At 35.9% G+C, this 13503-nt stretch overlaps 1 protein-coding gene across 5 annotated transcripts in view; it reads right to left on the reverse strand.

Moving 5' to 3' along the window:
* SLC4A7 (solute carrier family 4 member 7) overlaps positions 1–13503 on the reverse strand; it is a 124262-nt gene that overhangs the window by 31526 nt on the left and 79233 nt on the right. For all 5 annotated transcript variants that reach the window (XM_027088346.1, XM_027088345.1, XM_027088344.1 and 2 more), the window contains 5 exons: positions 13338–13495; positions 11662–11749; positions 9875–10021; positions 5299–5405; positions 3009–3183 (listed from right to left, as the gene is read on the reverse strand). In XM_027088346.1, the coding sequence (XP_026944147.1) occupies positions 3009–3183; positions 5299–5405; positions 9875–10021; positions 11662–11749; positions 13338–13495 (675 nt within the window). The remainder of the gene's footprint in view (positions 1–3008; positions 3184–5298; positions 5406–9874; positions 10022–11661; positions 11750–13337; positions 13496–13503) is intronic.

Raw genomic sequence — 13503 nt, forward strand, 5'->3', positions numbered from 1 at the left:
CTCCTAGAAACCATACATGAGGAAATATTATTATTAAAGTTTGGTAAAAATGATAAAATGAAAGACTCATAGAAACCTTAAATCAAAGCTAGTAGGCCAATTTTGTTTCACTACCAACATTACATCCTAACTGATTAGGTTATCAGTTGCTAAGGCATATAGGCTATGACACTCGACAGAGGGGAGGGGTCAGAAAGAAAACGGTTTACCATTCACAAACATCAAGGTCAACTGGGATATACAATTAAGAAAGGAAAAGCCCATCATCGGTAAAGCAAAGACAAGACACTTGTGAGAAACAAGCCTCCTGGAACTTGAGAGGCAACCCAGCAGCAGGCAGAGAGCAGGGCTTCAGAACCAGATCTGAAGTAGAAGACTGCTTCCCACCAGGTGCTAAACCATGGCCGTATCTCAGACTTGTCCAGCCCAACTTTTCTCATTTTTAAATGTGGGTGATGATAGCCAGGAGAACTTAAAGAAGCAGTGTTTCTGAAAACACTAGCAAGCACACTGTCTGGCATATGGAATGCACTCAATAAATGGTAGCAATTATCATCATCAGTAATAAGAGCATGTTCCAAAATCAAAATCACAACATAAGAATAGTATGTAGTAAAAGTAACACTCAATTATTAGTATAAAAATAGGATCAAACCCACATACAAACTAGACTTTCGGCAAAATGAATAAGTGTTCATATTAATAATATATTTATGAATTGTATGATATAAATTTGTTTTCTTGCCCACAGACAAACAAGAGATTGTCCTGGAAGACACTACTAAGCTATTATAAAATCTTTAGTTCAATTATAATATGTATATTTAGGAATGAATTTAGAGTTCAAATCAAAGGAAAAAATGTCTAAACAACATCTAGAAATAGAAAGCAAAAAATTGAGCAGAGAAACAAGGAAATGGCAAATAAAGAAATGCTAATGGGGTGGGGAAGGCAGTTGGGCGCAAAATTACTTTCCCTCCTCAATGTTGTGTTGAAAGAGCAGAAACTTGCAGGTGAAGACCTTCCTTTCACCATTCCCCAAACCCTTCATTGCCACATTTACTAGGTTCTTTTACCCAGACCTACTTTTTCCCAATTTTTAAACTGTTTCTATGTTCATTCCCAAAATAAAACTTGTCTTTCCCTAAAGAAATCACAGCCCTCCCTATACTGCCCTAACTAACCCACATTCAAAAGCTTCCATTTTACCCACCAGAAGCCCTCCCCTAATATCCCCCATACGCCTCTCCACTGTATAGCACTGAACAATCCCTGCTGATCTTCCTCCTTCTCTACACCTCTATTTTGGTTTTTACAAAATTACATCATCCTGACTCCTCTTTCAGAGCTCTGATTGTGCCTGTGTCTAATTCTCTGGGCCATTGTTCTCCTCATTCTCATCCTTCCTCCATTTCATAAATGGGGATAACTTCCCACACTTTTTTCCTCTCCTTCTCTCCCTTTACATTGTTAACCTCATTTATTTTCAGTTTCCCAATTTTCATATTTCTTTCTTACCACTCTATAAATTCTGGAACTGCACCTCCTAATGTCTCCATTTCTACCTGAAGTTCCAATAAGGCATCTGAAAATAAACGCATCATCTCCATATCATTTCCCTCCATAATATTTCCGATTTCTCTATTCTAAATTATTACAACTCCTACAGCTCTTCCTTTACCTCACTCACGTGTGGCACAGAACACCACGACATAGTAACTACATATATACTATCCTATCTTTTTCTCCTAGGTTAGGACCCTGAGGATAGATGACACATGCCCATGTCTTACCCTTGTCTATGTTCCTCTAGTGCCTAAAGCTCTATCACATGCACAGGGTATTAAACAGCAGGATGAGACGGGCAGGCAGTGAGTGACAGTCCAAGAGGAAAGAAACAGTATTTCCATGATGGTAACAGACACGACACACTTCCTCAGGGACCAGCAGAGTTACATGTACAACTTGTGACAGCACATAAAGAAACTTACTAAAAATATCTATTTTGCTATAATAATATAAAAGAATAATATAAAAGAATCTAAATAATCAAAAATAAATTGAGTTGAAAGGAAATTTCAGTTGTCAGGTTTATCTCATGTTCAGCTTATGAAATACTTTAATTGAACAATTATTACTACTTAGAATTGGTTGGTTTTTAACCTTTTATCTGTAAAAAATAAATTTTCTCTAAACAGTAAATATCATTAAACAAAATATACTTAGGAATCACAAACTGTCTCATTTAAACGCCATTAAAATGTATATAAACAGCAACAAAAAAGTCTTTCCAAATTTCACGAAGCACTAGATGCTGTTCCAATATCAGGCCCCCACAGCCCCAATACAGTATCACTAAGAACAAAAAACATAAAAACTTTCATTCTAGTCATATCGAAATATAGATGCAGTTTTCAGTTATACTTTCCAATTAACACTTTGGCAACATTCACACAAATTTAATAACAGCAAAATTAAACACCACTTCAAAAATCCATCATTTGTCCAGAATTATGCTCCCTTCTTCCAAACAGTCTAGCCCAGGGGACCTGCCAGGGTGGATTAGTTAATGTTAATCATATGGCTCTAACTAATCCTATGATGCCTTAAAGGATACAAAGTGACCCCACGGATAAATTCTCCCACCCATGACCCACCCAGAATCAGTTCAATTGATCTGTCTCCTCCCACCCACTCCCCCCACAAAGACAATACAAGCCTTTTACTCAATTTATAAAACCATTCATCCAGCAAGCCATGACAAACTTTTTTCTTTCTTTCTTTCTTTTTTTTTTTTTTTTTTTTACCTCAACTGTGCATCTTCTCCTGTTCAAATGGCTTCCCCATGTTTTCCATTGCAATTACCTTTGGGGGAAGTCTGCTTTGGGACAGGTTAATCATGCTGTGGGTAGACTCTTCAAATAAAAGTATGAATAGTGAGACAAATGCACACAGACACTTGCCTCTGAAGAGCTAAGAGCCTGGCCACTACCAATCTTTGTACTCACTATTCTGCCTTCTGTAGCTTCTCCAAGCAGCCCTCCAAAAGTGATTACAGGAGACATACAGGCACAGTATAGGAAAAGAATCGAGGCCAGGCACTGCAGACTTAATGCATCCTTGAAGTCACTCAAGAAAAAAGGTGCTTTCCTTTTGATGTCAAGTATCAAACCACCAAAAAGCCTAAATAGGTGAGATGAAACTCGTCAAACTGTACACTAGAGGATTCTGGCTAGTTCAAACTAAAACTATGGGCTACATAAAACTGCTGGTGCCTAGCGTTTTGTCAACAAAAATCAATATCCTATTTAAATAATGGTATAAATTATAGAAGACAAACTCATTTAATCTAATCCACTGATAGTGGAAAGGCAGACCTCACTAAGTTAAAAGAGACACAAACATCTGTATCATATGGACTATATACTGAAAAGACTACAGGCAAATGACTATATGAGTAAATGCAATAGATATCAAACACAAATGTGCAAGGAAATACATAATAAAAATAAATAAAACCTAACAACCCATTCATGAAAATGTCCATAAGCAATGCTATTAATCATTATTTATATTATAAATCTTAAAGGCAAGTGTCAGAAATACCAGGAATGCAATTATAATATAATCATAAGTCCCCAAATACCCTTTAATATGAATATAGTATGCTCAGGCCCACTCAAGTAGTGAATTAAATAATTTTAGTTTTAAAATTTTAGTACTTCAAACACATGAATACTTCTGGTCTAGAAAAAAAGCCTAAAAACTATTTCAGTGTATGTAATTTACTGTATATGTAGTCAAACCAGTGTGCATATTAATAAAACTAAGAGGTTTTAGTTAGTAAATTTAAAATCTATATTTGCATATCAAATCATTTCAATGACTTATCATTTCAGTGTTTTTTAAAATCAGACTTTTGGATACATCTAACTTGAAAGCATTCCACTACAATATAAGCTCTGTGAGGGGCAGGGACCTTTTCTTATTCACTGCCATTATCTCCAGTGTCTAGAACACTGCCTGGGAAATAGTAGGTACTCAATAAATACCGGTGACAAATCAGTAATTTAAAAATATTTTGTGACTCATAAAATATCATTCAAATCCTTACTGCAGAAAAATACACCAAACAAATTAATCTTATGCTTTCAAATGCTTTAGATGTTTCAAGCTTTACCATTCTAGCTTTTTCCAAAGTTAATACTGAAATAAAGCCTAAACATACATTGACACCTGGAAGAAGTTATCCTATAAATAATATGACAGCAAGGGGACTGAGAAAACTGTAAAAAAAGGTGCCAACTTGCAATAAAAATGGTGCCAATGATAATCTAGAAAATGAAAGTATATCATCAAATCAATCATTTATATGAGACTCTAGGGTAACATGAGATCACTGGGGGTATGGCTTGGTACTTCTCAGTGACTAACCCTACCTCAGTTTTAAGTCTGAAGAAGTAATAATAATAATAACTTAAATAAGCCCCTTTCGCATGGGGACAGAGTCTTACTCTATTATACTCAGAGACTACTGTATTCGTCAATGAATTAAGACATCCTGTATAAGCTATCCTGGATTTTTAAACAAATATTTAAGCTTCAAGATCTTTAGTTCTATAGGGACCACCAATGGATAAAACAGTATCAACATCCACATGCTTTTTTCTACACAATGGTAATACCATATCATTTTCTACCTCTACAAAATATTTTAAGACAATGTTTGCACTGGTGACATTTCTGTTCTTTATTCCAAAAATTAACTTCTGCAACAATTTTTCTAACTAGGTTTCCAGAGACTATTACTACGGTTTAATTATGCTTGTCTGTCGAATTTTACATTACCTCATGATGTACTGCTCATGGAAGAGTTTTACATCTATGCACACACACGACACATTGGTTACAATTCCTCTCTGTTCCCATAATTCTCTAACTTCATATGAGAATGGCAATAGGACACCACACTTTCCTCAAGAACCTTCTGTACAGGCAGTTAAATTAACCTACTATAGAACTACAATACTCTTAACATATGCTGCATAATATTTTCATTTTAAATTAAATCCTGGTATACAGAGCCCAATATAGTCTAGTAAACTACTTTAAAGTGCATATTAATTATCCTTAACATTATATACCTATAAAATAATATACATTTTTTAAAATATGGAAAAAATACTGTAAAAATTACTTTCCAAATATTTGCAAAGAAAAAGAATGCTTATGCCTTTTCCATCAAATCAATCTCTAGCCCCTAAAAGACACCCACACTGTATCAGTATCTGTACCCACCGTCCAGTCCTCTGTAGCTCAGGCCCAGCATGGTGTGGGGCCTCCTTAGGGGTCTCACCCGAGCTGGGGGCAGATCCATTGGGAAATACAGGAATCTTTCGCTTTTCCTGCATTTCACAAAAAACACATTTTCAGAATTGTTTTAAGGAAGCTGAGAAGGCATCTTCAATTAGAGGGAACATGAGATATCATACTGATTATATATCTAACCAGTATTCCTAGAAAAAAATGCTTCCTAACGTAAACTTCCACTTTAAAGAAACTGTACTTTGAAATAGAATCTAAAATTTGTCTCTATTAATATTTCAAATTTATATTGTTTTCTTCTGCTTTATATTCTAATATCAGATAAACTATAAAACACCCACACACCCCATTTCAAATTACTACTCAGCAACAGAAGCAGAAATATCCAATAAAGCATCTCTCCAACTAGAATTTTTTAAATCTTACTCATGTTAACTATAGAAAAAATACACTTTACATTAAGAGTAAATGCTATTTTTTTCTTTTTAAAATACTTCCCTTAAGACATAAGTAGCACAAGTTATTAAACAAATTTTCATAAAAATCAATTTCCAATTAAGTTTTATTACAAATTCAAGAGTACTATTCTCATGATAAAAGATCTCCTCCTCCTCACCAGAGTGAGCTTTTAATTTGTTACCTCCAAAGGTCAGAGGTTGCTGGACTAAAAAAAGTGTGTGTGTGTGTGTGTGTGTGTGTGTGTGTATGTGTGCGCGCGCATATGCGCGCATGTGCAGGGGGGGTGGGTGGGTGGCGGGGTTTGGGTTGGGGTGGGTGGGAGACCGCTAGAGGGAGAGAGAGGAGACCAAAGAGAAAGGGAGAGGGAAGAGGAGAAAGAAAAAGACGGGGTTGGGGGTGGTGTTTATCCTAGGAGGTCCCCCGGATCAAAGACTCTGGATCAACTAAAGACTTAAATTCCCTGGTTCACATGTTCAGTATTTATAGAGCAGCACAACTTATCTATAATCATAAGATCACCATTTGAAAATGCCAAAATTGGGGCTTCCCTGGTGGCGCAGTGGTTGAGCGTCCACCTGCCAATGCAGGGGACACAGGTTCGTGCCCCGGCCTGGGAAGACCCCACATGCTGCGGAGCGGCTAGGCCCGTGAGCCATGGCCGCTGAGCCTGTGCGTCCGGAGCCTGTGCTCCGCAATGGGAGAGGCCACAGCAGTGAGAGGCCCGCATACCACCAAAAAAAAAAAAAAAAGAAAATGTCAAAATTAAAACTAACTTACATCATAGCTCAAAGGGGAAAGGGAAAACAAAATTACAGAATTCCTAGAAAACAAATCTAAAGAAAAATACTATATACCACAATCTATGGGATACAGCAAAAGCTTCATTCAAGAAAATGAAGCACTTACATTAAGAAAACTGGAAGAATAAAAATAAGTGTATTAAGCATTTAATTCAGGAAATGTGAAAAAAATCTTTGAAGGATGGTGAAAGGAATAAAATAAAGCTGCTAAAAGCAGAAATCGAGTTACAAAACACAATATACTTTTTTTTTTTTTTTGCAGTACGCGGGCCTCTCACTGCTGCGGCCCCTCCCGCTGCGGAGCACAGAGGCGCAGGCTTAGCGGCCATGGCTCACGGGCCCAGCCGCTCCGCGAGATATGGGATCCTCCCGGACCGGGGCACAAACCCGCGTCCTCTGCATCAGCAGGCGCACTCCCAACCACTGCACCACCAGGGAAGCTCCACAATATACTTTTTTAAAAAGGAGAACTGAAATAAATTTTAAAAGCTGCTCTACTGGAAAAATATGATAAACTATTAACTAATATACAACCAAAGATATGACAAGAGGGCAACTTCATAAATTTTACATATATATAAGAAATATATGTACAAAGAGAGAGACAGACTGCACAACACAACCCTCTGCAAATAAATGAAAAATTCTGATGAAATGGGTAATATATCAAAAAACATAATTTCCCAAAATCGACACCAGAAAATAGGTAATTTTCTATGGTATACAGTTTACCAAAACTGACTCCAGAAAAAAGAGAAAGCTTACACAAACCAATTTCCACAGAAGAAATAAGCAAGTTGTTGAAGTCTACGACACAAGAGTCAAGCTCAGAAAATTTTAATAAAGAAATCTTTCAAACTTTCAGAACCAAATTATTCCAAACCACTTAAGGTTTAAAGAACACAGAAAAAGGAAAACTTACGAATTTGTTTTTATGAAACAAGAATAATGATGATACCAAAATGTGAAGACTGCACAAAAATCTATATGCCAATCACTTACAAACAGAGGATGCAAACAACTTAAATAAAACATTAGACAAAGAGTACAGGCACTGTAAAGCCCAAGTTGGCTTATTCCAACAATGCAAGAGTGCTTTCAAGTTAAAGAACCTATTAATGAGATTTACCATGATAACTGATAAATATATATATATTTTTTTGGTGGTACGCGGGCCTCTCACTGTTGTGGCCTCTCCCGTTGCGGGGCACAGGCTCAGCGGCCACGGCTCATGGGCCCAGCTGTTCCGCGGCATGTGGGATCTTCCCAGGCCGGGGCATGAACCCGTGTCCCCTGCATCAGCAGGCGGACTCTCAACCACTGCACCACCAGGGAAGCCCGATAAATAAAATTTATATGATCATCTCCAGAGATGCTAAAAAGCCCTTTGACAAAATTCAACATTCACTTATATTAAAAATTTCAATAAAACAGAAATTAGGGTACTTTCTTAACATGATAAAATGTGTACTTTGGCACTAAAGACAGTAACTTAATGAGAGAAACACTAGGAATATTGACTACAATCAGGAAAAAATTAAGAAATGCCCTTTAAAGTCAACTACTACTTAAAACTATTAGAGATTTTAATCAATACAATTAACAGAAAACTTGTTAGAGGTATAAGAATTACAAAATAAGGGATAAAATTATCTCTTATTGCAGATTACATGACTAAAAAACTACTACATACAATAAAAGCATTAAGAAAGGTAGCAGGATACAAAAGAAATATACAATAACCAATAGCCTTCATAAATATATATATATGTGTGTGTGTATATACATACATATAAATAAATATATAAATATATATATATATATATATATATATATATATAAAGCAACAAGCAGATGATATAATGGAACAAAGATCTCATTTATAATAGAAACAAAGATAAAATACTTATGAATACACTCACCAAGAAGTGTGTAAGGCACAGATAAGGAGAACTTTATAATATTCTTTAAGGACACAAAAACTGACTTGAAATAGGAAAACAACTGGGGAAAGATGTACCATGTTCTTGAATAGATTCAATATTATAAAGATGTCAACTTTCCCTCAGTTCATTTGGAAATTTAATTTCCATCACAATTTTTTTTAAATCACATCTTATTTCTGTAAGTAAAAAGCTGATTTTAAAGCTCATGTGAAAAATAAACATGCAAAGATGGCCAAGAAAATTCAGAAAAACAAGAGTAAGAGAGAGGTTGAGAATGAATGCAGACCTACCAGATATTAAAATATAACAAAAAGCCTCAGAAATTAAAGTGTGAAATTGGTCCATGAATAGACAGACCACTGGAAAAGAAATTCCAGAAACAGACCTGAATGCATATGGAAATTTAATAAATGATAAAGAACATCACCAATCAAGTGGAGAAATGCTTTTTAATAAATAGGGACAACCAGGCTGCAATTTAGAAAAAAGACAAACTGCATGCATTCTCTACATAATACGTCATGATAAATTCAAAAGGATCAACAAATGATTTAAATGTTAAAAAAAGTGATGGAGGGTGATGAGCAAAAAATATTCAGGAATATTCAACTTCACTAATTACAGAAATGCAAATTAAAACCACATTAAAATACCAGATATAGTAAGATAATGATACCTATCAGACTGACAAATATCCAAAAGTTTGACAACACACTGTGCTATTGAGGCTGTAGGGAAACAGGCATTCTCATTCATCACCAAAATGAGTCCACAACAGTTCAACCTGAAGAGGAGATTCTGGTAATATCTGCTAAAATTATAAATAAATTCCCACATGAGCCAGCAATTTTATTTGCGTGAATCCATCCTACGGACAGACACATCTGCACAAGACTAAAATGGCAATATGAACACTACGGTATAGTTTGTAATAGCAAAAGACTGAAAACAACCTGCACCAGAAACAGGACAAACTATGGTGCATCCATACTGGAATAAAACACAGCTGTGAGGAAAGGAAGGAGTATTTCTATGATTTCTTATGATCAGATCCCCAGGAAATATTGTTACATGAGAAAAGCAAGGTGCAGAACACTACAAATAGGATGTTTACTTCTGGTAAGAAAGAGGAGAGAACAAGACTATATGTTCATATTTCCCCGTACTAAATAAAAGCTGGAAGGATAACAAAAAACTAAAACAAATGGTGACCCACAGGAGGTGGGGACAGGGGTAAGAAGGCAAACAGGACACAGTGGGGAACAACTTCTTTGAGAGTAGTTCTTCATATAGTTTTTGAGTTTTAAAAATGTATAAACCAAGAAGTACTGTGTGGATTCTCACCTGAGAAGGAACGCTCTTCGGCGGCTCTATGCGTATGGAAGGGTCCCACTCTCCTGGAGGTAGGACAGTCACTTGATCTAAAAATTCATCAATTCCAGATAGGAGGTCATTTCTGTCTTTTGCTTTATAAGCTACATCATGAAAAATCTAAAGAAAAATACACATATTGAGTAAAAGGATTGTAAAGCTGAAAGAAAATTCTACACATAGTAATCCACTTTCGATATCATAACTAACTCTACATAATTACCTTAACTCTTGTTCCCACTCTCGCTAATAACTTTAAAAAATAACCCACTATTAGTATTACCAGATGAATTAAGAGTAACAAACAACAAAAGAAACCAGTGATGTGTTAATACACAACAATTTTTAAAAAGAGAATATTTTACTTGGGAAATAATAAATACAGAATAAAATAATACTGTAGGTGCATCATTTACTTTTATGACATTTTAATGTCATTTATCCTAAAGGAATAATCATGGGTATGCTAACAATCTTACTTAAATAACTAATTTGATCATTTATATTTACTGAGTGCCTACTATTTGGCAGGCACAATTCTGAGCACTATGGACACAGATATGGCAAAGTCCCTACACTCAAGAACTCAGGGGGAAAGACAGTGAAACAGGTAATTACATAAATACACAACTGTAGGTAATAATAAATGTGCCTATAAAAATAAAGCAGGGTAAAGGAAGGGAAGCTGATGGGGAAGAACTGGGTGGCCAAGGAAGGTCTCTTAGAGAAGGAAACACTACAGGAGAAATCTGTCTGAAATGAGGGACAAAGCATGCATAGGGTGGGGTGGAGGTGGTAGAGTGAGCACTCAGGCAAAGGGAAGAGCAGCAATGTCCAGGGGCAGCAGTGGGCATAGCACATCTGAGGAACAAAAAGGAAGCTGATGTGGACGGAGCAAGTGGTAGAGAAAAGGTGACTACTCAGTCATAGCATGTAAATTTCCAAAAAAAAAGCGTACAGAGGCTAGATTAGGCAGACCCTATTAAGACAACGGTAAAGATTTTAAATTTAAACAAATATACAATAGGATGTCATTGATACATCTGGATCAAGGAAATGATTTATTCAAATCTGCATATTACTGATAGTACAGAGGAAAATACTGTAAGAGAAAGGCCCATATGATCCACTTTTGTCACCAAAGAAAAGAAGGTAAGAGAGTCTAAGCTGGAGGGAGAAGTGATGGTGCAGATGGAAAGGAGATGGTAGATTAAATGCAAAATACACAGAAAAGGTAAAATCAATAAAATCTGGTTACTGACTGAGACAGAACAGAGAAAGGAGGTCAGTTCAGACATGTGGGGTTTCAGATGCCTTAGGGACACAAAGCAGAGATGTCTAACAAGTACCCGACTATAAAGCTCTCTCCCAAAGAGACAAAGTCCTGATCAATACAGGCCATGGTCAAAGATGAAGTCCGCAAAAGCAAGAAATTATAAAGAAAAAAGGGGAAAACACAAAGTCTTGAGGAAAACCCAAAGAACCAATATCCTGAAATGCAGGATGAAGAAAATTTCAAAATGTCAAGAAGATGGTCAATAATTTCAACTTGGGGGGGGCGGGGAGGGAGGAAACCAAACAGTATCCACTGATCCCTGACAGAAAGGTCCTAAAGACCTTGCAAAAGGCAAATAGTGAATATGAGATAAAATAGTAAAGACAAACAAGGACAATTTTTTAAGCTTCACTATGAAAGGAGAACTATAATATGCATTATATGCTTTTTAATTAGTGTCCATGTCAAAGGGCATTTTAATTACCTCATCCGTCATGAGAGTGGCTATTGATCTTCCAATTTCGTGGTACTGTGGCGCCTTGCCTGCAGGACCCAATAACAGAAACAAAAACCTAAGGAAACATGAAAACACAGATTTAAACATAAACAACATACACACATAAATCTAGGAATCATAAAGAAATCATTCAAATGTAAACACAGAAACAACACTCAGACCTCTTTTCCGTCCTCACACACCAATGGCTGAAAAGAGGATGGAACTCTATTCAGATGAAAACAGATCACAAAACTACGAAAGGCATTCATAAATAACTTTCTACCAAGTTATTACTTTTCATCTTCCTTAGAGTAAAAAAGTACTTAAGGAATTGGTGTTTTACATTAAAAGTTCCCATCTTCGATATCCTTTTGAATTTTGAGTAACAATTTTTTCTGGTCTGTACTGATGAAAAAAAGTAAATTAGTAAATAAAGTGAGTACTAATCCCATTTAAGTATTTACTTTGGCTTAATAAAATAGCTAAGAGTATGCACAAGAAATCCATGATCCCTCAAACTACAGTCTGGATAAAGACACTAATGTGGTAAATAAGGGACTAATCCCTTTGGAAGGAAAAGCATTTTTATTTACAACTCCAAATTTAACATCAAACCTCTTATTATTTGATTTTAATTTATTTATAGTGACTAAATAAAAATTACTTAACTTCCTACTTAGTTATATCATTGTTCACACTACAGTAAAATATTAATATTCACAATAATCCAAACTGGAAGTATTCAGCTTCCTGCTTTGTAAGAATTTAAACGTGAATCTATGAAATTATTCTTCTCATTTATCTTAATACTATACCGTTAATGTAATTCAGTAAAGCTTATTAAGAACTGGCACATATATTTCAATCAAGCTGCAATTAATTCTTCTTGTTTACTATTATATGAATAAGAAAAAAATATTTTTAATTATTCTCATTTGTAATTAAGTTTATACAATCAGTAGCTAACAAATTGATAACCCTTTATAACACAACTTGCTAATTCGTAAGGATATGACTCCCATTTTAATTTTTACTTATAATGTATACTGAACAGAAGATTTGATCAGGTCAGAACAAAGCATTTTGCCTAATTCAGAGGCATTATTACATTTAATCAACCCTGTGAGGTACTGCTACCCTCATTTTACAAATAAAGCTTAGAGAACTGAAGTCTGGCTTGACCGTCCCACAAAAAGTGGCAGAGCAAGGATTCAGTTCCATTCTCTCTGACTTCAGTGCCTGCACAGAACATACTATGTCTAAAATGATGAACTGTTTTTTAAACCAAGGCTCCCAAGATACCGCACTTCTTGTAAAAATATAAATCCAATGTATTTTTTTTAATTTATAATTTGAGCTTTTAAATTTATCAATTTTTTAAACAGATCTTTATTGGAGCATAATTGCTTCACAATACCGTATTAGTTTCTGTTGCACAACAAAGCGAATCAGCCACATGCATACACATGTCCCCATATCCCCTCCCTCTTGAGCCTCCCTCCCATCCTTCCTATCCCACCCTTCTATGTCATCCCAAAGCACCGAGCCGATCTCCCTGTGCTTGCTATGCTGCATAAAGCAACATGTTCCTTCAGTGAATAAAATTTTTTAGATTTTGGACATTCTGGGAGAATGTAAATTGGAATTAACCCTCTCTTTACCTTGTAGGAACAGGGACCTCGGTCAGCCCTGAGAGAAGAACTGCAGGAGCCAGTCTCACAAACGCAATTATAGGTCTTTCCAAAAAATCCACCTCTCCCACCAGAACATTGGATGCCTCAGCTCCTGAAGGAATTTTTCTCATGAAATTCATATCGACCTAGTGAC

The sequence above is a fragment of the Aethalodelphis obliquidens genome, unplaced genomic scaffold (genome assembly GCF_003676395.1).
Source record: "Aethalodelphis obliquidens isolate GAN/ISIS:26980383/991018 unplaced genomic scaffold, ASM367639v1 scaffold62, whole genome shotgun sequence".
Taxonomy (NCBI): domain Eukaryota; kingdom Metazoa; phylum Chordata; class Mammalia; order Artiodactyla; family Delphinidae; genus Aethalodelphis; species Aethalodelphis obliquidens.